The sequence below is a fragment of the Tachyglossus aculeatus genome, chromosome 1 (assembly GCF_015852505.1).
Source record: "Tachyglossus aculeatus isolate mTacAcu1 chromosome 1, mTacAcu1.pri, whole genome shotgun sequence".
NCBI lineage: Eukaryota > Metazoa > Chordata > Mammalia > Monotremata > Tachyglossidae > Tachyglossus > Tachyglossus aculeatus.
In genome coordinates this window covers 3,408,054-3,435,196 of record NC_052066.1, presented here as the reverse complement: position 1 = coordinate 3,435,196, position 27,143 = coordinate 3,408,054, and the positions used below count along the sequence as shown (strand labels likewise).

The window sequence follows — 27,143 nt, the reverse complement described above, 5'->3', positions numbered from 1 at the left end:
GGGCTCGCAGTCTAGAAGGGGGAGACAGACAACAAAACAAAACATATTAACAAAATAAAATAAATAGAATAAATATGTACAAGTAAAATAAATAAATAGAGGAATAAATCCGTACAAACATATATACATATATACAGGTGCTGTGGGGAGGGGAAGGAGGTAAGGCGGGGCTCACAGTCTTAATCCCCATTATACAGATGCGGTCACTGAGGCCCAGAAAAGTTAAGTGAATTGCCCAAAGTCACACAGCTGACAATTGGCAGACCTGGGATTTGAAGTGAAATGACTTGCCCCAAGTCACCCAGCTGATAAGTGGCGAAGGCAGGATTCGAACCCACGATCCGTGACTCCCAAACCGGGGCTCTTGCCACTGAGCCATGAGGCTTTTCTAGCAAGGAGAGGGAGGAGAGGGCAAGATGACAGAGGGTTTTAAAGTCCGGGATCAGGAGTTAATCCCTTAACATCTCTAGGCCTCAGTTTCTTCATCGAAATTGAAAGTGGAGATAAGCTATTTCTCTCCAACTTCCTAGACTGTGCTCCCCGTTTGGGACAGGGACCGTGTCCAACTGGATTATCTTGCAACAACCCCAGTGCTCATTGCAGGGCTTGGAAACCATTTAGTGATGTGTTGGTTTGTTATTTCAGCGCTTACTATGTGCCAGGCACTGTTGTGAGCGTTGGGGTAGATCCAAGTTCAAGGGGTTGGACACATGTGGGGCTCTCAGGCTAAATCGGAGGGATGAGGATTTAAGAGGATTTAGAGAAGCAGCGTGGCTCAGTGGAAAGAGCACTACTGAGAGCTCTCCTCCTCCAGGAGGCCTTCCCAGACTGAGCCCCTTCCTTCCTCTCCCCCTCGTCCCCCTCTCCACCCCCCCATCTTACCTCCTTCCCTTCCCCACAGCACCTGTATATATGTATAGATGTTTGTACAGATTTGTTACTCTATTTATTTTACTTGTACATATCTATTCTATTTATGTTATTTTGTTAGTATGTTTGGTTTTGTTCTCTGTCTCCCCCTTCTAGACTGTGAGCCCGCTGTTGGGTAGGGACTGTCTCTATATCTTGCCAACTTGGACTTCCCAAGCGCTTGGTACAGTGCTCTGCACACAGTAAGCGCTCAATAAATACGATTGATGATGATGATGATGATGAAAGAGCACGGGTTCGCGACCAAGAGCCCACTGAGGGCAAGGAATGTCACTGTTTATTTTACCATATTTCCCCAAGCGCTTAGTCCAGTGCTGTGCACCCAGTAAGTGCTCAATAACGACTGAATGAATTCATTCAATCATTCAATCGTATTTATTGAGCGCTTACTGTGTGAACTGACAGGATTTAGTGATTGGAGCTGGCGTCAGCCTCTCATTCATTCATTCAATTGTATTTATCGAGTGCTTACTGTGTGCAGAGCACTGTACTAAGCGCTTGGGAAGTACAAGTTGGCAACATATAGAGACGGTCCCTTCCCAACAGTGGGCTCACTCATCGGCTCCCGCTTCAGGATCCAGAGTCCCCCCAGCCCCGCTGGGATCCAGACCAGGGCTCTTCTAATTAATTAATTAATAATGGCATTTATTAAGCACTTACTATGTGCAAAGCACTGTTCTAAGCACCGGGGAGGTTACAAGGTGATCAGGTTGTCCCAAAGGGGGCTCACAGTCTTCATCCTCATTTTACAGATGAGGTAACTGAGGCACAGAAAAGTGAAGTGACTTGCCCAAAGTCACACAGCTGACAATTGGCAGAGGTGGGATTTGAACCCAGGACCTCTGATTCCAAAGCCCGGGCTCTTTCCACTGAGCCACGCTGCTTCAAATCCCGGCTCCGCCACCTGTCAGTTCTAGACTGTCAGCTCCTTGTGGGCAGGGAATCATCAATCATATTTATTGAGCGCTTACTGTGTGCAGAGCACTGTACTAAGCGCTTGGGAAGTACAAATTGGCAACATATAGGGAATGTGTCTGTTTATTGTTCTATGGTCCTCTCCCAAGCCCATAGTCCAGTGCTCTGGACACAGTAAGCGCTCGGTAAATACTCTATTAATTTGTTTATTTTACTTGTACATATCTATTCTATTTATTTTATTTTGTTAATATGTTTGGTTTTGTTCTCTGTCTCCCCATTCTAGACTGTGAGCCCACTGTTGGGTAGGGACTGTATCTATATGTTGCCAACTTGGACTTCCCAAGCGCTTAGTGCAGTGCTCTGCACACAGTAAGCGCTCAATAAATACGATTGATTGATTAATTGATTGATTGATTGATTGAGTGATCGGCATCCCTGACGTGCCGCTTCCTCTGTTCCAGGTTTCCAGGACGATCCCGGGACTTTGAGCTCCACAGTGGCCATGACAGGTGGGTGACACTTCTCCCGGAGGACACAAGGCCCGCCCTGCTCATTCATTCAATCATATGTTTGTACATATTTATTACTCTATTTATTTATTTATTTATTTTACCTGTACATACCTATTCTATTTATTTTATTTTGTTAGTATGTTTGGTTTTGTTCTCTGTCTCCCCCTTTTAGACTGTGAGCCCACTGTTGGGTAGGGACTGTCTCTAGATGTTGCCAATTTGTACTTCCCAAGCGCTTAGTACAGTGCTCTGCACATAGTAAGCGCTCAATAAATACGATTGATGATGATGATGATGTTTATCGAGCGCTTACTGCGTGCAGAGCACTGTACTAAGCGCTTGGGAAAGTCCAGTACAGTCCCTGCCCACAGTGAGCTCACAGCAGGGCGGTGGCGGGAGGGAGGCAGACATCAAAACGAGTAAAGAGACCTCAATATAAATAAATAAAATGACAGATGGAGACATAAATTAAGACTGTGAGCCCCCCGTGGGACAACCTGATCACCTTGTACCCTCCCCAGCGCTTAGAACAGTGCTGTGCACATAGTAAGCGCTGAGCAAATGCCATTATTATTATTATTATTATTATTATTATTATGTTGCCAACTTGTACTTCCCAAGTGCTTAGTCCAGTGCTCTGCACACAGTCAGTGCTCAATAAATACGATCGATTGATTGATTGATTGATTATTATTATTATAAATAATATATGTTGCCAATTTGTACTTCCCAAGCGCTTAGTACAGTGCTCTGCACATAGTAAGCACTCAATAAATACGATTGATTGATTGATTAATTGATTATTATTATTATAAATAATATACATTGCCAATTTGTACTTCCCAAGCGCTTAGTACAGTGCTCTGCACACAGTAAGCGCTCAATAAATATGATTGATTGACTGATTGATTGATTGATTATTATTATTATAAATAATATATGTTGCCAATTTGTACTTCCCAAGCGCTTAGTCCAGTGCTCTGCACATAGTAAGTGCTCAATAAATACGATTGATGATGATAAATTCCGTGGGGAGGGCAGAGCAAAGGGAGCAAGTCAGGTTGAGGCAGAAGCGAGTGGGAGAGGAGGAAAAGTGGGGCTTAGTCTGGGAAGGCCTCTCGGAGGAGAGGGGCCTTCAGTAAGGCTTTGAAGGGGGATAGAGTCATTGTCTGGGGGATTTATAATAATGGCATTTATTAAGCGCTTACTATGTGCAAATAATAATAATAATAATAATGATGGCATTTATTAAGCACTTACTGTGTGTAAAGCACTGTTCTAAGCGCTGGGGAGGTTACAAGGTGATCAGGTTGTCCCATGTGGGGCTCACAGGTTTCATCCCCATTTTACAGATGAGGGAACCGAGGCACAGAAAAGTTAAGTGACTTGCCCAAAGTCACACAGCTGATAATTGGCGGGGCCGGGATTTGAACCCGTGACTCAAAGCCGGGATTTCATCATCATCAATTGTATTTATTGAGCGCTTACTATGTGCAGAGCACTGTACTAAGCACTTGGGAAGTACAAGTTGGCAACATATAGAGACAGTCCCTCCCCAACAGTGGGCTCACAGTTTAAAAGGAGGAGACAGAGAACAAAACCAAACATACTAACAAAATAAAAAAAATAGAATAGATATGTACAAATAAAATAGAGTAATAAATATGTACAAACATATATCCATATATACAGGTGCTGTGGCGAAGGGAAGGAGGTAAGATGGGGGGGATGGAGAGGGGGACGAGGGGGAGAGGAAGGAAGGGGCTCAGTCTGGGAAGGCCTCCTGGAGGAGGTGAGCTCTCAGCAGGGATTTGAGGAGGGGAGGGTGGTCCAGGCCGGAGGTAGGTGGTGGGCCAGGGGTCGGCGGTGAGGCTAGTGAGCTGGAGGCCCAGGGAGAAGATTACCGGCAGCAGAGGAGCGGAGGGTGCGGGCTGGGAGGGAGAAGGACAGAAGGGAGGTGAGGGAGGAGGGGGTGAGGAGATGATGATGGCATTTATTAAGCGCTTACTATGTACAGAGCACTGTTCTAAGCGCTGGGGAGGTTACAAGGTGATCATCATCAATCGTATTTATTGAGCGCTTACTATGTGCAGAGCACTGTACTAAGCGCTTGGGAAGTACAAATTGGCAACATCTAGAGACAGTCCCTACCCAACAGTGGGCTCACAGTCTAAAAGGGGGAGACAGAGAACAAAACCAAACATACTAACAAAATAAAATAAATAGAATAGATATGTACAAATAAATTAAATAAATAAATAAATAGAGTTAAAAAAAAAAAAAGTGATCAGCTTGTCCCATGGGGTCTCACAGTCCCCATTTTACAGATGAGCTAACTGAGGCACCGAGAATAATAATAATAATGATGGCATTTATTAAGCGCTTACTATGTGCAGAGCACCGTTCTAAGCGCTGGGGAGGTTGCAAGGTGATCAGGTTGTCCCACGGGGGGCTCACAGTCTGAATCCCCATTTCACAGAGGAGGTCACTGAGGCCCAGAGAAGGGAAGGGACTTGCCCAAAGGCACACAGCTGACAAGGGGCGGAGCCGGGACTTGAACCCATGACCTCTGACTCCAAAGCCCGGGCTCTTTCCACTGAGCCACGCTGCTTCCTTTCTTCTGACTGAAAAACTAAAAGGACACGTGTTTTGGGGGCCGAATTGATGGCGTAACTACAGAAAACAAACATCCAAAATCATCGACCGCTAGGCTTCCCAGCATTTCTCCCCTTCCTCTTCCTCCCCGCTTTTAGACTGTGAGCCCACTGTTGGGTAGGGACCGTCTCTCTATGTTGCCAACTTGGACTTCCCAAGCGCTTAGTCCAGTGCTCTGCACACAGTAAGCGCTCAATAAATTCGATTGATTGATTGATTTCTCCCATCCTCATCCTCTCTTCTCCCCTTCCCCTTTCTCAGGCAGTCATTTGTATTTGAGCACTTACTGTGTGCAGAGCACTGTACTAAGCACTTGGGAAAGTACAATATAAATACAATATAAGAGCAGCGGGGCTCAGTAGAAATAATAATAATAATAATGGCATTTATTAAGCACTTACTATTTACAAAGCACTGTTCTAAGCGCTGGGGAGGTTACAAGGTGATCAGGTTGTCCCACGTGGGGCTCACAGTCTTCATCTCCATTTTACAGATAAGGTAACGGAGGCCCAGAGAAGTGAAGTGACTTGCCCAAAGTCACCCAGCTGACAGTTGGCGGAGCCGGAATTTGAACCCCTGCCCTCTGACTCCAAAGCCCGGGCTCTTTCCACTGAGCCCCGCTGCTTCTCGGAGCCCGGGCTTTGGAGTCAGGGGTCGTGGGTTCAAATCCCCGCTCCGCCAACCGCCAGCTGTGTGACTCTGGGCAAGTCACTTCACTTCTCTGTCATCTGTAAAATGGGGATGAAGACTGCTAGCCCCCAGTGGGACAACCCGATCACCTTGTAACCTCCCCAGCGCTTAGAACGGTGCTTTGCACATAGCAAGGGCTTAATAAATGCCATCATTATTCCCTGGCCTCTCCTTATCCTCCCTCCCCTCCCTTTTCCTTTCCATCCGCCCCTCCCCTCCTTCCTTTTCCTCTTTTCTTCCCCTCCCTGTCCCCTCCCCTCCTTCCTTTTCCTCTTTTCTCCCCCTCCCTGTCCCCTCCCCTCCTTCCTTTTCCTCTTTTCTCCCCCTCCCTGTCCCCTCCCCATTACATTGTCCTCTCTGGGCCCCCCGGACACCTCTGGTTTTTCCGTCAGGTCACTGGCCACTGTGCCTTGGTGGTCCCCCTGACCTGGGTCAGCTGGGAGGCCTGGGCCCCCTGAATAGAGTCTGAATTTTTCCTCTGGCCTTGGCCAGTTTCCCATCATTACCCCCCCCGTCCTGCCCGCTTTTTTTTTTTTAATGGCATTTGTTAAGCGCTTACTATGCTCAAAGCTTCCGTACACACGTACACACACCCAAGAACACACAAACACACACATCCGCACACATCCGCCTTTGGAAAACCCGCTTCAAACCACCCCCTGGCAGAGAGGCGATGTCACCGTGCCCTGGACGGGGCCAGCGTCAAGTCCAATGGCCAGGCCCATGACCCTTGACCCCTGTCCCCGGCCAACTGCAGCCCTGACCCCTGACCTTTGGCTTCGCCCTCCCCCCGTGGACCGCCGTCATCGATCTCCCGTGTTTGTGGGGCATGGGTTAAACGCCTTCCCGCTGGACGCCTGCCCAGCCCCGGCTCCTCATAATAATAATAACAATAATGACGGCATTTATTAAGCGCTTACTAAGTGCAAAGCACTGTTCTAAGCGCTGGGGAGGTTACAATAATAATAATGGCATTTATTAAGCGCTTACTATGTGAAAAGCACTCTCCCCCTCGTCCCCCCCATCTTACCTCCTTCCCTCCCCCACAGCACCTGCATATATGGATATATGTTTGTACATATTTGTTACTCTATTTATTTATTTTGCTTGTACATATCTATTCTATTTATTTTGTTTTGTTAGTATGTTTGGTTTTGTTCTCCGTCTCCCCCTTTTAGACTGTGAGCCCACTGGTGGGGAGGGACCGTCTCTAGATGTTGCCGACTTGGACTTCCCAAGCGCTTAGTACAGTGCTCTGCACACAGTAAGCGCTCAATAAATACGATTGATGATGATGATGATGATCAGGTTGTCCCACGGGGGGCTCACGGTCTTCATCCCCATTTTACAGATGAGGGAACTGAGGCCCAGAGAAGTGAAGTGACTTGCCCGAAGTCACTCAGCTGACAGTTGGCGGAGCTGGGATTCGAACCCATGAACTCTTTGACTCCAAAGCCCCGGCTCTTTCCACTGAGCCACGCTGCTTCAATAATAATGATAATAATGGCATTTATTAAGCGCTTACTATGTGCAAAGCACTGTTCTAAGCGCTGGGAAGGATACAAGGTGATCAGGTTGTCCCACGGGGGGCTCACAGTCTTCATCCCCATTTTACAGATAAGGTAACAGAGGCACAGAGAAGTGAAGTGACTTGCCCAAAGTCACACAGCTGACAGTTGGAGGAGCTGGGATTCGAACCCATGAACTCTTTGACTCCAAAGCCCGGGCTCTTTCCACTGAGCCACGCTGCTTCAGGTTGCGGGAGGGCAGAGACCATTCATTCAGTCAGTCGTATTTATTGAGCGCTTACTGTGTGCAGAGCACTGTACTAAGCACTGTTAGACTGTGAGCCCACTGTTGGGTAGGGACCGTCTCTATATGTTGCCAACTTGTACTTCCCAAGCGCTTAGTACAGTGCTCTGCACACAGTAAGTGCTCAATAAATATGATTGATTGATACGAAGCACTTGGGAGAGTACAATACAACAACAGACACATTCCCTCCCACAAAGTGCTCATCAGATTCATTCATTCATTCAATCGTATTTATTGAGCACTTACTGTGAGCAGAGCACTGTACTAAGCGCTTGGGAAGTACAAGTTGGCAACATCTAGAGATGGTCCCTACCCAACAGTGGGCTCACAGTCTAGAAGGGGGAGACAGTAGCCTGCTGACAGTAATAACTGTGGAAATGATTTACGGTGCTCCAAGCACCGGGAATAGAGAGGAGAGAAGCAGCGTGGCTTAGTGGCAAGAGCCCGGGCTTGGGAATCAGAGGTCGTGGGTTCTAATCCCGGCTCTGCCACTTGTCAGCTGTGTGACCTTGGGCAAGCCACTTCACTTCTCTGGGCCTCAGTTACCTCATCTGGAAAATGGGGATGAAGATTGTAAGCCTCACGTGGGACAACCTAATTACCTTGTAACTACCCCAGTGCTTAGGAGAAGCAGCGTGGCTCAGTAGAAGAAGCCTGGGCTTTGGAATCGAGGTCATGGGTTCGAATCCCGGCTCCGCCAATTGTCAGCTGTGTGACTTTGGGCAAGTCACTTCACTTCTCTGGGCCTCAGTGACCTCATCTGTAAAATGGGGATTGAGACTGTGAGCCCCACGTGGGACAACCTGATCACCTTGTAACCTCCCCAGTGCTTAGAACAGTGCTTTGCACATAGTAAGCGCTTAATAAATGCCATCATTATTATTATTATTGTCACCTAATTTCTCTGTGCCTCAGTTCCCTCATCTGTAAAATGGGGATGAAGACTGTGAGCCACCTGTGGGACAACCTGAGCACCTTGTAACCTCCCAAGCGCTTAGAACAGTGCTTTGCACATAGTAAGCACTTAACAAATGCCATTATTATTATTAGAATGGTGCTTGGCACATAGTAAGCACTTCACAAATACCATAATAATAATAATAATAATAAAAGTCTGACACAGTCCCTGTCCCACAAATGATAACAATTGTGGTATTTGCTAGGTACTTACCAAGTACACGGGACTGTACTAAGCACCGTGATAGGTCCAAGTCAATCAATCGATCAATCAATCGTATTTATTGAGCGCTTACTGTGTGCAGAGCACTGTACTAAGCACTTGGGAAGCACAAATTGGCAACATATAGAGACAGTCCCTACCCAACAGTGGGCTCGCAGTCTAAAGGTCAATCGGGTTGGACACAGTCCCTGTCCCTGTCTCAATCCCCATTTTACAGATGAGGAAAATGACGCCCAGAGAAGTGACTTGCCCAAGGTCACACAGCCCAGAGAAGATCAGGTGGTCGAGGCAGCGGGGTTTTGGGGGTTGGGGGGGCGGGTCTACAGCGTCTCCCTTGTTTCTGGCAGCGAGCCCCCCGGCTGACCGGAGGAGAGGGGGACAGACACCGAGCCCACCCGCGGACCGCCACCTGACATGGCTCGGGCCTACTGAGGGGAGATAATAATAATAATAATGGCATTTATTAAGTGCTTACTATGTGCAAAGCACTGTTCTAAGCGCTGGGGAGGTTACAAGGTTGTCCCACAGGGGGCTCACAGTCTTAATCCCCATTTTACAGATGAGGTCACTGAGGCCCAGAGAAGTGAAATGAGTTGCCCAAAGTCACACAGCTGACAATTGGAGGAGCCGGGATTTGAACCCATGACCTCTGACTCCAAAGCCCGGCCTCTTTCCACTGAGCCACGCTGGAGATGGGGGCATTGGGCGGACAGGTGTTCCCGCGAGTGTGTGTCAACCCCAAGCCTGAAGCAGGGGCGAGGGGAGGGCCCCCTCCTCACCATTGACTTTATTTATATGGGGGTCTGTCTCCCCCTCTAAACCATGAGCTCATTATGGGCAGGGGGTGTGTCCATCTATTGTTACGGTGTCCTCTCCCAAGTGCTTCGTACAGTGTTCTGCACATGATAAGCACTCAGTAAATACATGTTGTATTTGTACATGTTTATTCTATTTATTTTATTTTGTTAATATGTTTGGTTTTGTTCTCTGTCTCCCCCTTCTAGACTGTGAGCCCACTGTTGGGCAGGGACCGTCTCTAGATGTTGCCAACTTGTACTTCCCAAGCACTTAGTACAGTGCTCTGCACACAGTAAGCGCTCAATAAATACGATTGATTGATTGATTGATTGATTGATTGAATGAAATTCAAAGCCCTCCTGAGAGCTCGCCTCCTCCAGGAGGCCTTCCCAAACTGAGCCCCATTTTTCCTCTCCTCCTCCCCATCCCCCCTGCCCTACCTCCTTCCCCTCTATTTATTTTATTATTTTAATATGTTTGGTTTTGTTCTCTGTCTCCCCCTTTTAGACTGTGAGCCCACTGTTGGGTAGGGACCGTCTCTATATGTTGCCAACTTGGACTTCCCAAGCGCTTAGTACAGTGCTCTGCACACAGTAAGCGCTCAATACGATTGATTGATTGATTGATTCCCCTCCCCACAGCACCTGTATATACATTTGTACAGATGTATCACTCTATTTATTTTCCTTGTACATATTTACTATTTATTTTGTGACTGATGTGCATAGAGCTTTAATTCTATTTGTTCTGACGATTTGGACACCCATCTCCAGGTTTTGATTTGTTGTCTGTCTTCCCCTTCTAGACTGTGAGCCCGCCGTTGGGTAGGGACCGTCTCTTTATAATAATAATAATGATGGCATTTATTAAGCACTTACTATGTGCAAAGCACTGTTCTAAGCACTGGGGAGGTTACAAGGTGATCAGGTTGTCCCTCGGGGGGCTCACAGTCTTAATCCCCATTTTACAGATGAGGGAACTGAGGCCCAGAGAAGTGAAGTGACTTGCCCAAAATCACACAGCTGACAGTTGACGGAGCCAGGGTTTGAACCCATGACCTTTGACTCCAAAGCCCGGGCTCTTTCCACTGAGCCACGCTGCTTCTCAATATGTTACTGACTTGTACTTCCCGAGCGCTTAGTCCAGTGCTCTGCACACAGTAAGCGCTCCAAAGCCTTACTGAAGGCCCACCTCCTCCAAGAAGCCTTCCCTGACAAAGCCCCCCTTTCCTCTTCTCCCGCTCCCTTCTGCGTCGCCCTGACTCGCTCCCTTTCTTCATCTCCCATCCCAGCCCCACACCGCTTAGGTCCACATCCCTCATTTATTCATTCATTCAATTGTATTTATTGAGCGCTTACTGTGTGCAGAGCACTGGACTAAGCACTTGGGAAGTCCAAGTTGGCAACATATAGAGAGACGGTCCCTACCCAACAGCGGGCTCACAGTCTAGAAGGGGGAGACAGATCATCATCATCATCGATCGTATTTATTGAGCGCTTACTGTGTGCAGAGCACTGTACTAAGCGCTTGGGAAGTACAAATTGGCAACATATAGAGACAGTCCCTACCCAACAGTGGGCTCACAGTCTAAAAGGGGGAGACAGATGACAAAACAAAACACGTGGGCAGGTGTCAAGTCGTCAGAATAATTAGAAATAAAGCTAGATTCATTCATTCAATTGTCAATTGTATTTACTGAGCGCTTACTGTGTGCAGAGCGCTGTACTAAGCGCTTAGGAAGTCCAACATTTATAAAAAATAATAATAATAATGGCATTTATTAAGCGCTTACTATGTGCAAAGCACTGTTCTAAGCGCTGGGGAGGTTACAAGGAGTTCAGGTTGTCCCACGGGGGGCTCACAGTCTTAATCCCCATTTTAAAGATGAGGGAACTGAGGCCCAGAGAAGTGAAGCGAGTTGCCCAAAGTCACACAGCTGACAAGTGGCGGACCCAGGATTCGAACCCCTGACCCTTGACTCCCAAGCCCGGGCTCTTTCCACTGAGCCACGCTGCTTCTCTAGCAGCAATTCATTGATTTCTATTCATGTCTGTCTCCCCCGCTAGACTGTCAGCCCACTGTGGGCAGGAAATGTGTCAGTTTATTGTTGTACTCTCCCAAGCACTTAGTCCATTCATTCATTCATTCAATCGTATTTATTGAGCACTTACTGTGTGCAGAGCACTGTACTAAGCGCTTGGGAAGTACAAGTCGGCAACATATAGAGACGGCCCGTACCCAACGACGGGCTCACAGTCTGGAAGGGGGAGACAGACAACAAAACAAAACATGAAGACGGGTGTCAAAGTCGTCAGAACAAATAGAATTAAAGCTAGATTCATTCATTCATTCATTCAATCGCATTTATTGAGCGCTTACTGTGTGCAGAGCACTGTACTAAGCGCTTGGGAAGTCCAAGTCGGCAACATATAGAGACAGTCCCTACCCAACAGTGGGCTCACAGTCTAGAAGGGGGAGACAGACAACAAAACAAAACATGTTAACAAAATAAAATAAATAGAATAGCCCATGCTCTTTCCAATCAATCAATCAATCAATCGTATTTATTGAGCACTTACTGTGTGCAGAGCACTGTACTAAGCACTTGGGAAGTCCAAGTCGGCAACATCTAGAGACAGTCCCTACCCAACAGCGGGCTCACAGACTAGAAGGGGGAGACAGAGAACAAAACAAAACACATTAACAAAATAAAATAAATAGAATAAATATGTACAAATAAAATAAATGAATAAAGTAATAAATACCTACAAACATATACATATCATCAATCGTATTTATTGAGCGCTTACTATGTACAGAACACTGTACTAAGTGCTTGGGAAGTACAAATTGGTAACATATAGAGACAGTCCCTACCCAACAGTGGGCTCACAGTAGGGACTGTCTCTATATGTTGCCAATTTGTACTTCCCAAGCACTTAGTACAGTGCTCTGCACATAGTAAGCGCTCAATAAATACGATTGATGATGAGACAGAGAACAAAACCAAACATACTTACAAAATAAAATAAATAGAATAGATATGTACAAATAAAATAAATAAATAAATAAACATATACATATATACAGGTGCTGTGGGGAGGGGATGCACATCATTAACAAAATAAATCGAATAGTTAATATGTACAAGTAAAATAGAGTAATAAATCTGTACAAATATATGCAAGTGCTGTGGGGAGGGGAAGGAGGTAGGGCGGAGGGGATGGGGAGGAGGAGAGGAAAAGGGGGGCTGAGTGTGGGAAGGCCTCCTGGAGGAGGTGAGCTCTCAGTAGGGCTTCGAAGGGAGGAAGAGAGCGAGCTTGGAGAAGCAGTGTGGCTCAGTGGAAAGAGCCCGGGCTTTGGAGTCAGAGGTCATGGGTTTGAATCCCAGATCCGCCACGTCTGCTGTGTGACCTTGGGCAAATCACTTAACTTCTCTGAGCCTCAGTTACCTCATCTGTAAAATGGGGATTGACTGTGAGCCCTACGTGGGACAACCTGATCACGTTATAGCCCCCCAGCGCTTAGAACAGTGCTTTGCACATAGTAAGCGCTTAACAAATGCCATTATTATTATTATGTGTAGAGGGAGGGCGTTCCAGGCCAGGGGGAGGACGTGGGCCTGGGGTCGATGATGGGATGGGCGAGAACGAGGCCTAACGGTGAGGAGGTGAGCGGCGGCAGAGGAGCGGAGGGTGCCGACTGGGCTGGAGGAGGACAGCCTGTGACTGTGAGCCCACTGTTGGGTAGGGACTGTCTCTACATGTTGCCAACTTGGACTTCCCAAGCACCTAGTACAGTGCTCTGCACACAGTAAGCGCTCAATAAATATGATTGATTGACTGATTGATTGACAGAAGGGAGGTGAGGTAGGAGGGGGCGAGGGGATGGACGGCCTTGAAGCCCAGAGTGAGGAGTTTTTGCTGGATTCAGAGCTGCGCACCCAGTAAGCGCTCAATCATCATCATCATCATCAATCGTATTTATTGAGCGCTTACTGCGTGCAGAACACTGTACTAAGCGCTTGGGAAGTCCAAGTTGGCAACATACAGAGACAGTCCCTACCCAACAGTGGGCTCACAGTCAATAAATCATCATCATCATCATCAATCGTATTTACTGAGCGCTTACTATGTGCAGAGCACTGTACTAAGCGCTTGGGAAGTACAAATAGGCAGCATATAGAGACAGTCCCTACCCAACATTGGGCTCACAGACTAAAAGGGGGAGACAGAGAACAACACCAAACATACTAACAAAATCATCATCATCATCATCAATCATATTTATTGAGCGCTTACTATGTGCAGAGCACTGTACTAAGCACTCGGGAAGTCCAAATTGGCAACATCTAGAGACGATCCCTACCCAACAGTGGGCTCACAGTCTAAAAGGGGGAGACAGAGAACAACACCAAACATACTAACAAAATCATCATCATCATCATCATCCATCGTATTTATTGAGCGCTTACTATGTGCACAGCACCGTGCTAAGCGCTTGGGAAGTCCAAATTGGCAACATATAGAGACAGTCCCTACCCAACAGTGGGCTCACAGTCAATAAATCATCATCATCATCATCAATCGTATTTCTTGAGCGCTTACTATGTGCAGAGCACTGTACTAAGCTCTTGGGAAGTCCAAATTGGCAACATCTAGAGACAGTCCCTACCCAACAGTGGGCTCACAGACTAAAAGGGGGAGACAGAGAACAACACCAAACGTACTAACAAAATCATCATCATCATCATCCATCGTATTTATTGAGCGCTTACTATGTGCAGAGCACTGTACTAAGCGCTTGGGAAGTACAAATTGGCAACGTATAGAGACAGTCCCTACCCAACAGTGGGCTAACAGACTAAAAGGGGGAGACAGAGAACAAAACCAAACATACTAACAAAATCATCATCATCATCATCATCATCATCAATCGCATTTATTGAGCACTTACTATGTGCAGAGCACTGTGCTAAGCGCTCGGGAAGTCCAAATTGGCAACATCTAGAGACAGTCCCTACCCAACAGTGGGCTCACAGTCTAAAACGGGGAGACAGAGAACAACACCAAACGTACTAACAAAATCATCATCATCATCCATCGTATTTCTTGAGCGCTTACTATGTGCAGAGCACCGTACTAAGTGCTCGGGAAGTCCAAATTGGCAACATCTAGAGACGGTCCCTACCCAACAGTGGGCTCACAGTCAATAAATCATCATCATCATCATCAATCGTATTTCTTGAGCGCTTACTATGTGCAGAGCACTGTACTAAGCTCTTGGGAAGTCCAAATTGGCAACATCTAGAGACAGTCCCTACCCAACAGTGGGCTCACAGACTAAAAGGGGGAGACAGAGAACAACACCAAACGTACTAACAAAATCATCATCATCATCATCAATCGTATTTATTGAGCACTTACTGTGTGCAGAGCACTATACTAAGCGCTTGGGAAGTCCAAGTTGGCAACATACAGAGACGGTCCCTACCCAACAGTGGGCTCACAGTCAATAAATCATCATCATCATCATCAATCGTATTTCTTGAGCGCTTACTATGTGCAGAGCACCGTACTAAGCACTCGTGAAGTCCGAATTGGAAACATCTAGAGACAGTCCCTACCCAACAGGGGGCTCACAGTCTAAAAGGGGGAGACAGAGAACAGAACCAAACATACTAACAAAATAAAATAAATAGAATAGATACGGACAAGTAAAATAAATAAATAAATAAATAAACAAAATAAAATAAACAGAATAGATATACAACCAAACGGCCCGCCCGCTTCTCTCCACAGCCGACGGGATGTCCGGAGACATGGCGAAGCCCCTGATCGGCCCACGGGGCGAGGAGAGCGAGGCCGGCCTCCCGCCCCCTCGGCCCCCCGCGCCGGGCCGGACGGTGGCCATCCTGGGCAGCGGAGACTTTGCCCGCTCGCTGGCCTCCCGCCTGGTGGGCTCCGGGTTCCGGGTGCTGGTGGGCAGCAGGAACCCCAAGCGCGTGGAGGGCCTCTTCCCGGACGCGGCCTCGGTGGTCTCCCAGGCGGAGGCGGTGGGGCCGGCGGACGTGGTCTTCGTGGCCGTCTTCCGGGACCATTACCGCACGCTGGGGCCCCTGGCCGCCCGGATGGCCGGGAAGATCCTGGTGGACGTGAGCAACGCCGCAGAGCCGGGCGGGCCGGCGCCGGGCCCCGGCCGGTCCAACGCCGAGCACCTGGCCTCCCTCTTTCCCGCCAGCCTCGTCGTCAAGGCCTTCAACGGGCTCTCGGCCTGGAGCCTGCAGCAGGGACCCCGGGATGGCAACAGACAGGTGCGTCAATCAATCAATCAATCAATCAATCAATCAATCGTATTTATGGAGCGCTTACTATGTGCAGAGCACCGGACTAAGCGCTTGGGAAGTACAAATTGGCAACAGATAGAGACGGTCCCTACCCAACAGCGGGCTCACAGTCTAAAAGGGGGAGACGGAGAACAAAACCAAACATACTAACAAAATAAAATAAATAGGATAGATATCATCATCATCATCATCATCAATCGTATTTATTGAGCGCTTACTATGTGCAGAGCACCGGACTGAGTGCTTGGGAAGTACAAATTGGCAACATATATAGACGGTCCCTACCCAACAGCGGGCTCACAGTGTAAAAGGGGGTGACGGAGAACAAAACCAAACATACTAACAAAATAAAATAAATAGGATAGATATCATCATCATCATCATCATCAATCGTATTTATTGAGCGCTTACTATGTGCAGAGCACCGGACTAAGCGCTTGGGAAGTACAAATTGGCAACATATAGAGACGGTCCCTACCCAACTGCAGGCTCACAGTCTAAAAGGGGGAGACGGAGAACAAAACCAAACATACTAACAAAATAAAATAAATAGGATAGATATCATCATCATCATCATCATCAATCATATTTATTGAGCGCTTACTATGTGCAGAGCACTGTACTAAGTGCTTGGGAAGTACAAATTGGCCACATATAGAGACAGTCCCTACCCAACAGCGGGCTCACAGTCTAAAAGGGGGAGACAGAGAACAAAACCAAACAGACTAAGAAAATAAAATAAATAGAATAGATATGTACAAGTAAAATAAATAAATAAATAGAGTAATAAATCTGTACAAACATATATACATATATACAGGTGCTGTGGGGAAGGGAAGGAGGTAAGATGGGGGATGGAGAGGGGGACGAGGGACTATTTAATGAGCGCTTACTGTGTGCGGAGCGCTGTACTGAGCGCTTGGGAAGTCCAAGTTGGCAACATATAGAGACGGTCCCTACCCAACAGCGGGCTCACAGTCTAGAGGGGGGTCTATGTGCGTGTGCTTTGGGGGATTTCTATTTTATTTTGTTAGTATGTTTGGTTTTGTCTCCCCGTTTTGGACTGTGAGCCCACTGTTGGGTAGGGACCGTCTCTACGTGTTGCCAATTTGTTCTTCCCAAGCGCTTAGTACAGTGCTCTGCACACAGTAAGCGCTCAATAAATACGATTGATGATGATGATGATGATGATGACTGGGGGGACTCATCCCGGCTCCGCCGCTTGTCTGCTGTGTGACCTTGGGAAAGTCACTTCACTTGGTGGCTCAAGTGGAAAGAGCACGGGCTTGGGGGACTTCTAGACTGTGAGCCCACTGTTGGGTAGGGACTGTCTCTAGATGTTGCCAACTTGTAATAATAATAATGATGATGGCATTTATTAAATGCTTACTATGTGCAAAGCACTGTTCTAAGCGCTGGGGAGGTTACAAGGTAAAGAGCACGGGCTTGGGAGACTTCTAGACTGTGAGCCCACTGTTGGGTAGGGACCGCCTCTAGATGTTGCCAACTTGCAACAATAATAATAATGATGGCATTTATTAAGCGCTTACTATGTGCAAAGCACCGTTCTAAGCGCTGGGGAGGTTACAAGGTAAAGAGCACGGACTTGGGAGACTTCTAGACTGTGAGCCCACTGTTGGGTAGGGACCGTCTCCAGATGTTGCCAACTTGTAATAATAATAATAATGATGGCATTTATTAAGCGCTTACTATGTGCAAAGCACCGTTCTAAGCGCTGGGGAGGTTACGAGGTAATCAGGTTGTCCCACGTGGGGCTCACAGTCTTCATCCCCATTTTACAGATGAGGTCACTGAGGCCCAGAGAAGCTAAGTGACTTGCCCAAAGTCACACAGCTGACAATTGGCAGAGCCGGGATTTGAACCCATGACCTCTGACTCCAAAGCCCAGGCTCTTTCCACTGAGCCACGCTGCTTCTCTAGCACTTGTACTTCCCAAGCGCTTAGTACCGTGCTCTGCACACAGCAAGCGCTCAATAAATACGATGGAATGAATGAATGAATGAGTCAGAGGTCATGGGTTCAAATCCCAGCTCTGCCAATTTTCAGTTGGGTAACTTTGGGCAAGTCACTTCATTGATTCATTCAGTCGTATTTATTGAGTGCTTACTGTGTGCAGAGCACTGTACTAAGCGCTTGGGAAGTACAGGTTGGCAACATATAGAGACGGTCCCTACCCGACAACGGGCTCACAGTCTAGAAGGGGGGGACAGACGACAAAACCAAACACGTGGACAGGTGTCATGTCATCAGAATAAATAGAAGTAAAGTTAGATGCACATCATTAACAAAATAAATAGAATAGTAAATATGTACTTCACTGTACAGACCTCATCTGCAAAATGGGGATGAAGACTGTGAACCCCCCCGTGGGACCGCCTGATCACCTTGTAACCTCCCCAGCGCTTAGAACAGTGCTTTGCCCATAGTAAGCGCTCAATAAATGCCATCATCATCATTATCATTATTCCCTCATCTGGAAAATGGGGGTGAAGACTGACAGCCGCACGTGGCTGATTCATCCATTCATTCAGTCGTGCTTATTGAGCGCTTACTGGGTGCAGAGCACTGGACTAAGCGCTTGGGAAGTACAAGTCGGCAACATATAGAGACGGTCCCTACCCAACAACGGGCTGACTTTGTATCTACCCCAGTGCTTTGAACGGTGCTTGGCACATTCATTCAGTCATTCAATCGTATTTATTGAGCGCTTACTGTGTGCAGAGCGCTGTACTAAGCGCTTGGGAAGTCCAAGTTGGCAACATATAGAGACGGTCCCTACACAACAGCGGGCTCACAGTCTAGAAGGGGGAGAGAGGTGACAAAACAAAACATGAGGATGGGTGTCAAGTCTCTTACTTGACCTAGGAAACCCTTAACAAATACTATAAGAGCGATAAGCAAGGGGGCTGCTGGGAGGAGGGGGTCACCGGGATAATAATAATAATGATAGCATTTATTAAGCACTTATGTGCAAAGCACTGTTCTAAGCACTGGGGAGGTTACAAGGTGATAAGGTCATCCCATGGGGGGCTCACAATCTGAATCCTCATTTTACAGATGAGGTAACTGAGGCACAGAGAAGTGAAGTGACTTGCCCAAACTCACACAGCTGACAATTGGCAGAGCCGGGATTTGAACCCATGACCTCTGACTCCAAAGCCCGGGCTCTTTCCGCTGAGCCACGCTGCAATTCATTCACTCAATCCTATTTATTGAACGCTTACTGTGTGCAGAGCACTGTACTAAGCACTTGGGAAGTACAAATTGGCAACATATAGAGACAGTCCCTACCCAACAACGGGCTCACAGCTGTGTGACTTTGGGCAAGTCACTTCACTTCTCTGTGCCTCAGTTACCTCATCTGTAAAATGGGGATTAAAACTGTAAGCCCCACATGGGACAACCCGATCACCTTGTATCCTACCCAGCTCTTAGAACAGTGCTTTGCACATAGTAAGCACTTAACAATTGCCATTATCATTATATTATTATTATTATTATTATTATTATTATTATTATTATTATTCTCTGGGCCTCAGCGACCTCATCTGTAAAATGGGGATTAAGACTGTGAGCCCTCCGTGGGGCCACCCGATCACCTTGTAACCACCCCAGTGCTTAGCACGGTGCTTTGCACATTCATTCATTCATTCATTCATTCATTCAATCATATTTACTGAGCGCTTACTGTGTGCACAGCACTGTACTAAGCGCTTGGGAAGTACAAGTTGGCAACATATAAAGACGGTCCCTACCCAACAGTGGGCTCACAGTCTAGAAGGTAGAAGCACATATTAAGTGCTTAACAAACACCATCATTATTATTATTATTATTATTATTATTATTATTATTATTATTATTATTATTATTATTCTCTGGGCCTCAGTGACCTCATCTGTAACATGGGGATTAAGACTGTGAGCCCTCCATGGGACCAACTGATTACCTTGTAACCTCCCCAGTGCTTAGCACGGTGTTTTGCACATTCATTCATTCATTTATTCATTCAATCGTATTTATTGAGCGCTTACTGGGCGCAGAGCACTGTACTAAGCGCTTGGGAAGTCCAAGTTGGCAACATATAGAGACGGTCCCTACCCAACAGTGGGCTCACAGTGACCTCATCTGTAAAACGGGGATTAAGACTGTGAGCCCTCCATGGGACCACCCGATTACCTCATAACCTCCCCAGCGCTGAGCACAGTGCTTGGCACATAGTAAGCGCTTAGCAAATGCCGTCATTATTATTATTATTCTCTGGGCCTCAGCGACCTCATCTGTAACATGGGGATTCAGACTGTGAGCCCTCCATGGGACAACCTGATTACCTTGTAACCTCCCCAGCGTTGAGCACGGTGCTTGGCACATAGTAAGTGCTTAACAAACGCCATCATTATTATTATTCTCTGGGCCTCAGCGACCTCATCTATAAAACAGGGATTAAGACTGTGAGCCCTCCATGGTACAACCTGATTACCTCGTAACCTCCCCAGCACTGAGTACAGTGCTTGGCACATAGTAAGCGCTTAACAAACGCCGTCATTATTATTATTATTCTCTGGGCCTCAGCGACCTCATCTATAAAACAGGGGTTAAGACTGTGAGCCCTCCATGGGACCACCCGATTACCTCGTAACCTCCCCAGCGCTGAGCACAGTGCTTGGCACATAGTAAGCGCTTAACAAACACCATCATTATTATTATTCTCTGGGCCTCAGCGACCTCATCTATAAAACAGGGATTAAGACTGTGAGCCCTCCATGGGACAACCTGATTACCTCATAGCCTCCCCAGCGCTGAGCATGGTGCTTGGCACATAGTAAGTGCTTAACAAACACCATTATTATTATTATTATTATTATTATTATTATTATTATTATTCTCTGGGCCTCGGCGACATTATTATTATTATTATTATTATTATTATTATTATTATTATTATTATTGTTGTTATTATTATTCTCTGGGCCTCAGCGACCTGATCTGTAACATGGGGATTAAAACTGTGAGCCCACTGTGGGACAACCTGATTACCTCGTAACCTCCCCAGTGCTGAGCACGGTGCTTGGCACATAGTAAGCGCTTAACAAATGCGATTTTTATTATTATTATTATTATTATTATTATTATTATTATTATTCTCTGGGCCTCAGCGACCTCATTATCATTATTATTATTATTATTATTCTCTGGGCCTCAGCGACCTCATCTGTAACACGGGGATTAAGACTGTGAGCCCTCCATGGGACAACCTGATTACCTCGTATCCTCCCCAGCGCTGAGCATGGTGCTTGGCACACAGTAAGCGCTTAACAAATGCCATCATTATTATTATTATTATTATTATTATTATTATTATTATTATTATTATTCTCTGGGCCTCAGCGACCTCATTATTATTATTATTATTATTATTATTATTATTATTATTCTCTGGGCCTCAGTGACCTCATCTGTAACACGGGGTTAAAGCTGTGAGCCCTCCATGGGACCACCTGATTACCTCGTAACCTCCCCAGCGCTGAGCACGGTGCTTGGCACATAGTAAGCGCTTAACAAATGCCATTATTATTATTATTATTATTATTATTATTATTATTATTCTCTGGGCCTCAGCGACCTCATTATTATTATTATCATTACTATTATTATTATTATTATTATTATTATTATCTGGGCCTCAGCGACCTCATCTGTAACACGGGGATTAAGACTGCGAGCCCTCCATGGGACAACCTGATTACCTCGCAACCTCCCCAGCGCTGAGCACGGTGCTTGGCACATAGTAAGCGCTTAACAAATGCTATTATTATTATTATTATTATTATTATTATTATTATTATTATTATTCTCTGGGCCTCAGCGACCTCATTATTATTATTATTATTATTATTATTATTATTATTATTCACTGGGCCTCAGCGACCTCATCTGTAACACGGGGATTAAGACTGTGAGCCCTCCATGGGACAACCTGATTACCTCGTAACCTCCCCAGTGCTGAGCACGGTGCTTGGCACACAGTAAGCGCTTAACAAATGCCGTCATTATTTTTTATTATGATGAACAAATCATCATCATCATCATCATCGATCGTATTTATTGAGCGCTTACTGTGTGCAGAGCACCGTACTAAGTGCTTGGGAAGTCCAAATTGGCAACATCTAGAGACGGTCCCTACCCAACAGCGGGCTCCCAGTCTAAAAGGGGGAGACAGAGAACAAAACCAAACATACTAACAAAATAAAATAAATAGAATAGAGATGTACAAGTAAAATAAATAAATATGTACAAACATATATCCAGGTGCTGTGGGGAAGGGAAGGAGGTAAGATGGGGGGATGGAGAGGGGGACGAGGGGGAGAGGAAGGAAGGGGCTGAGTGTGGGAAGGCCTCCTGGAGGAGGTGAGCTCTCAGCAGGGCCTTGAAGGGAGGAAGAGAGCGAGCTTGGCGGAGGGGCAGAGGGATTGGGGGCATTCCGGGCCCGGGTGTGACGGTCCACCCGCCTCCCGTTCCCCCCGCTCCCAGGTGCCGCTGTGCGGGGACCAGGCCGAGGCCAAGGCCCGCGTGGGCGACCTGGCGCGGGCCATGGGCTTCTGGCCGGCGGACGCGGGCACGCTGGCGTCGGCCTGGGAGCTGGAGGCCCGCCCGCTGGGCCTGCTGCCCTCCTGGAGGCTGCCGGCCCGCCTGGCCCTGCTCCTCTTCCTCGCCTTCTACGTCTACAACGCCGTCCGCGACGTGCTGCAGCCCTACGTGCGGCAGGGCCGCCGCCGCTTCTACCTGCTGCCCCTGGCCCTGGTCAACAGGTCGCTGCCCTGCGCGGCCCTGGTGCTGCTGGCCCTGGTGTACGCGGCCGGCCTGGTGGCGGCCGGCCTGCAGCTGCGCCGCGGCACCAAGTACCGGCCCTTCCCGGCCGCGCTGGACCGCTGGATGCGCCTCCGCAAGCAGCTGGGCCTGCTGGCCTTCCTGGCGGCCGCGCTGCACGGCCTCTACAGCGCCTGCCTGCCCCTGCGCCGGGCCCACCGCTACCGCCTCATCGACGACGCCGTCCAGCAGGTGCCCGCCGGGCCGGGGCCCCGGGGAGCGGGGGGCGACCTCGCGGGGGCCTCCACCGCGCCCGTCCGTCCGGTAGATCCGAGCGGTGGGCGGCGCGGGGTCAGGCGGCAATAATAACGGCACTTACTAAGCGCTTACTACGTGCGAAGCGCTGGGGACGTTCCAAGGTGATCGGGTGGCCCCACCGGGACTCACGGTCTTCATCCCTATTTTAAAGCACAGAGCACAGTGAAGGGACAGCTGACAAGCGGCGGAGGCGGGATTTGAACCCCTGACCTCCGACTCCGAAGCCCGGGCTCTTTCCACTGAGAAAGAGCACCCTGACTCGGGAGCCAGGAGTTCCTGGACTAGCTGGCATCACCGGCCTGGGCCACTGGGCGCAACTGGCATTCCTGGCCCGGTCCTCCATTAGGGCCGGCATCCCGGGTCCGGTCCTCAAATACCGGCCGGCGTTCCGGGCCCGATCCTTCCATAAAAGTTGGCGTTCCCGGCCCGGTCCTACCATAGTGGTCGGCATTCTCGGCCCGATCATCCCGTAAAAGTTGGCGTTCCCGGCCCGGTCCTACCACAGTGGCCGGCATCCTCGGCCCCATCGACCACATAAAAGTTGGTGTTCCCGGCCCGGTCCTACCGTAGCGGCTGGCGTTCCCCGCCCGGGCCTCCAGTAATGGCCAAGGTTCCCGGCCTGGTCCATAACAGTTGGTATTCCCAGACCAGTCCTCCAATAATGGCCAGCATTACCGGCCCAGTCCTCCAATAATGGCCAAGGTTCCCGGCCTGGTCCATAACAGTTGGCATTCCCAGACCAGTCCTCCAATAATGGCCAAGGTTCCCGGCCGAGTCCTCCAATAATGGCCAAGGTTCCCAGCCTGGTCCATAACAGTTGGCATTCCCAGACCAGTCCTCCAATAATGGCCAGCATTCCCGGCCCAGTCCTCCAATAATGGCCAACGTTCCTGGCCTGGTCCTCCCATAACAGGTGGCATTCCCGGTCCAGTCCTCCAATAATGGCCAGCATTCCCAGCCCAGTCCTCCAATAATGGCCAACGTTCCTGGCCTGGTCCTCCCACCTGGCCTGGTCCTCCCATAACAGGTGGCATTCCCGGCCCAGTCCTCCAATAATGGCCAACGTTCCTGGCCTGGTCCTCCCATAACAGGTGGCATTCCCGGTCCAGTCCTCCAATAATGGCCAGCATTCCCGGCCCAGTCCTCCAATAACGGCCGACGTTCCCGGCCTGATCCTCCCATAGCAGTTGGCGTTCCGGGCCCAGTTTCCCCATAATGGTCGACATTCCCGGCCTGGTCCTCCCGTAACGGCTGACGTTCCCAGCCTCGTTCTCCCATAACCGTCAGGCTTTCCGGCTCGGTCCTCCCGTGGCGGCCGGCATTCCCGGCCCATTCCTCCCATAAAGGCCGGCATTCCCGGCCCGGTCCTCCAGTAATGACCGGCGTTCGGGGCCCGGGCCTCCTATGACTGTTGGCGTTCCCGACCACGTCCATCCACGGGTGAGGGCCATCGGCGTCGCGGTGTCCAGAGGCGGGTGGGCGGGCGCCCGTGGGGTGACCTTGGGCCCCCCCGCAGGTGGCGTCCAATGTGAGCTCGTCCTGGAAGGAGGAGGAGGTCTGGCGGATGGAGATCTACCTGTCGCTGGGCATCCTGGCCCTGGGCCTGCTGTCGGTGGTGGCCGTCACCTCGCTGCCCTCCGTCGCCGACGCCCTCAACTGGACCGAGTTCAACTTCGTGCAGGTCGGGGGGGCCCCGGGGGGCGGGCCGAGGGGGCCGCTTGGGGGGCCGAGCACTCAGTACAGCGCTCCGCACACTACATTCGCTCATTCCGTCGTCTTTATCAAGCGCTAACTGGGTGCGGGGCGCCGTACTGAGCGCTTGGGAGAGTCCAATCCGGCAATAAAACGGACACGTTCCCCGCCCACAACGAGTTCACAGTCTAGACGGGGGCGGAAGGGGCGGGGTGGACTCCCCTCTTTCCCAACGGGGGAAACTGAGTCCCCAGAGGCCTGAGGTGACGTGCCCCGGCAGGCAAGTGGCAGGGGGCGGGATCATCATCGATCGTATTGATTGAGCGCTTACTATGTGCAGAGCACTGTACTAAGCGCTTGATGAGATGAGAAGCAGGGTGGCCTAGAGGGTAGAGCCTGGGCCTGGGGAGTCAGAAGGACCTGGGTTATTTATTTATTTATTTTATGGGAGCCCGTTGTTGGGTAGGGACCGTCTCTCTATGCTGCCAACTTGGACTTCCCAAGCGCTTAGTACAGTGCTCTGCACACGGTAAGCGCTCAATAAATACGATCGAATGAATGAATGAAGCACTTACTGTGTGCAAAGCACCGCTCTAAGCGCAGGGGAGGTTACAAGGTGATCAGGTTTTCCCCCACGGGGGCTCCCGGTCTTCATCCCCATTTTCCAGATGAGGGAACTGAGGCCCAGAGAAGGGAAGTGACTTGCCCAAAGTCACCCCGCTGACAATAGGCGGAGCCGGGATCTGAACCCATGACCTCAGACTCCCAAGCCCGGGCTCTTTTCACCGAGCCTCGCCGCTTCTCTGGGTTCTCGTCCCGGCTCTGTCGCTTGTCTGCGTGTCTGCCGCGTGACCTCGGACAAGTCACTTCACTCCCCTGGGCCTCGGTTCCCTCATCTGTAAAATCAATCGATCGTATTGATTGAGCGCTTACTGTGTGCTGAGCACTGTACTAAGCGCTTGGGAAGTCCAAGTTGGCAACATAGAGAGACGGTCCCTACCCAACAGTGGGCTCACACTCTAAAAGGGGGAGACAGAGAACAAAACCAAACACACTAAAAAAATAAAATAAATAGAATAGACATGTATTACCCATAATTAATCATAAGCGACTGATGATTAATATCGATGATTAAAACTGAATGACCAAGAACCGATATCCTCCATAATTAATACTAAATGACTAACGATTTGTATCACTGAATGACTAATCATCAATCGTATTTATTGAGCGCTCGCCGTGTGCAGAGCACTGTACTAAGCGCTTGGGAAGTACAAATTAATAATTTGTTGACTAATTTGTTGACTAATAATTTGTTGACTAATCATCATCATCAATAATTAATAATAAATGACTAATAATTAGTGCTATCGTTAATTAATGCTAAGTGACTAACACGCAATATTCACCCTAATTAATCATAAATGACTAATCCTCGATATGAACAAGAACGAATGAGAAATGACCGACGATCCGTATCATCGACGATTGATCAGTAATTCTCGATGCTAATCGATCGTAAATAGCTGATGCTATGATTAGCGATCGTACTAACGACGATGACGATGACGACGATGATGATAACAGGTGGCGGGGGGGCGGGAGGAGAAGCCAGGCGCCCGGCGCGCGCGCCCCGTGCCGTGTGTCTAGGCCGCGAGCCCTCTGTCGGGTAGGGACCGTCCCTCGATGGTGCCGACCCGGACTTCCCGAGCGCTTAGTCCGGCGCTCCGCACGGAGGAAGCGCTCGACGAATCCGACCGATTGATCGATCGATTGATGGATTGCTTTGCCGCCCGCAGTCGCGGCTGGGCCTGGTGGGCCTGACGCTGGCCACGCTGCACACGCTGAGCTACGGGTGGACGCGGGCCTGGGCGGCCGCCCGCTACCCCTTCTACCTGCCTCCCCCCTTCACGCTGGCCCTGGCCCCGCCGTGCGCCGTCCTGGCGGGCCGGGCCCTGCTGCTCCTGCCCTGGCCGGCCCGCAGGCTGGCCCGCATCCGCAGGGGCTGGGAAGGCGCCCGGGCCCGCGCCCGGCCCGGCCCGCGCTCCGCCCTGCCCGACGACGACGCCGACGCCGATGCCACCGACCAGCGCCGCCGCACCAGCCCCGTGTAGCCGGCCGCCTCCCGGGGCTGGGCCCTCGGCGGGCACGCGCCCGAAGCCCGGGGAGCGGAGGCCCGGCCTTCGGGGAGCACGGGCCCGGACCTCGGGGGGCCCGGATCCGGCCCTCGGGGAGCGCAGGCCCGGCTCTCCGGGAGCACGGATCCGGCCCTCGGGGAGCACACGTCCGGCCCTCTGGCAGCACGGATCCAGCCCTCCCGCAGCACAGGCCCGGCTCTCTGGGAACACGGGCCCGGTTCTCCGGGAGCGCAGATCCGGCCCTCGGGGAGCACCCACCCGGCTCTCGGGGAGCACAGATCCGGCCCTCGGGGGGAACACACGGCCCTCGGGGGGAACACACGTC

At 49.4% G+C, this 27,143-nt stretch overlaps 1 protein-coding gene across 1 annotated transcript; it reads left to right on the top strand.

Moving 5' to 3' along the window:
• Positions 1 to 2,311: 2,311 nt before the first annotated feature.
• STEAP3 (STEAP3 metalloreductase) lies at positions 2,312 to 26,886 on the top strand. The gene is made up of 5 exons (XM_038743265.1): positions 2,312 to 2,357; positions 15,300 to 15,811; positions 22,395 to 22,922; positions 24,505 to 24,669; positions 26,480 to 26,886. Exons 1-5 carry the CDS (start codon positions 2,351 to 2,353, stop codon positions 26,792 to 26,794), a joined length of 1,527 nt encoding a protein of 508 aa, XP_038599193.1. The 5' UTR covers positions 2,312 to 2,350; the 3' UTR covers positions 26,795 to 26,886.
• The last annotated feature ends 257 nt before the right edge of the window (positions 26,887 to 27,143 follow it).

What these genes read in the sequence shown, in the direction of transcription:
- STEAP3 (XM_038743265.1), top strand. An exon ending in CCCGGGATGGCAACAGACAG is followed by an intron (nt 15,812 to 22,394) that starts GTGCGTCAATCA and finishes CCCCGCTCCCAG; the next exon opens with GTGCCGCTGTGCGGGGACCA. An exon ending in CCGAGTTCAACTTCGTGCAG is followed by an intron (nt 24,670 to 26,479) that starts GTCGGGGGGGCC and finishes TGCCGCCCGCAG; the next exon opens with TCGCGGCTGGGCCTGGTGGG.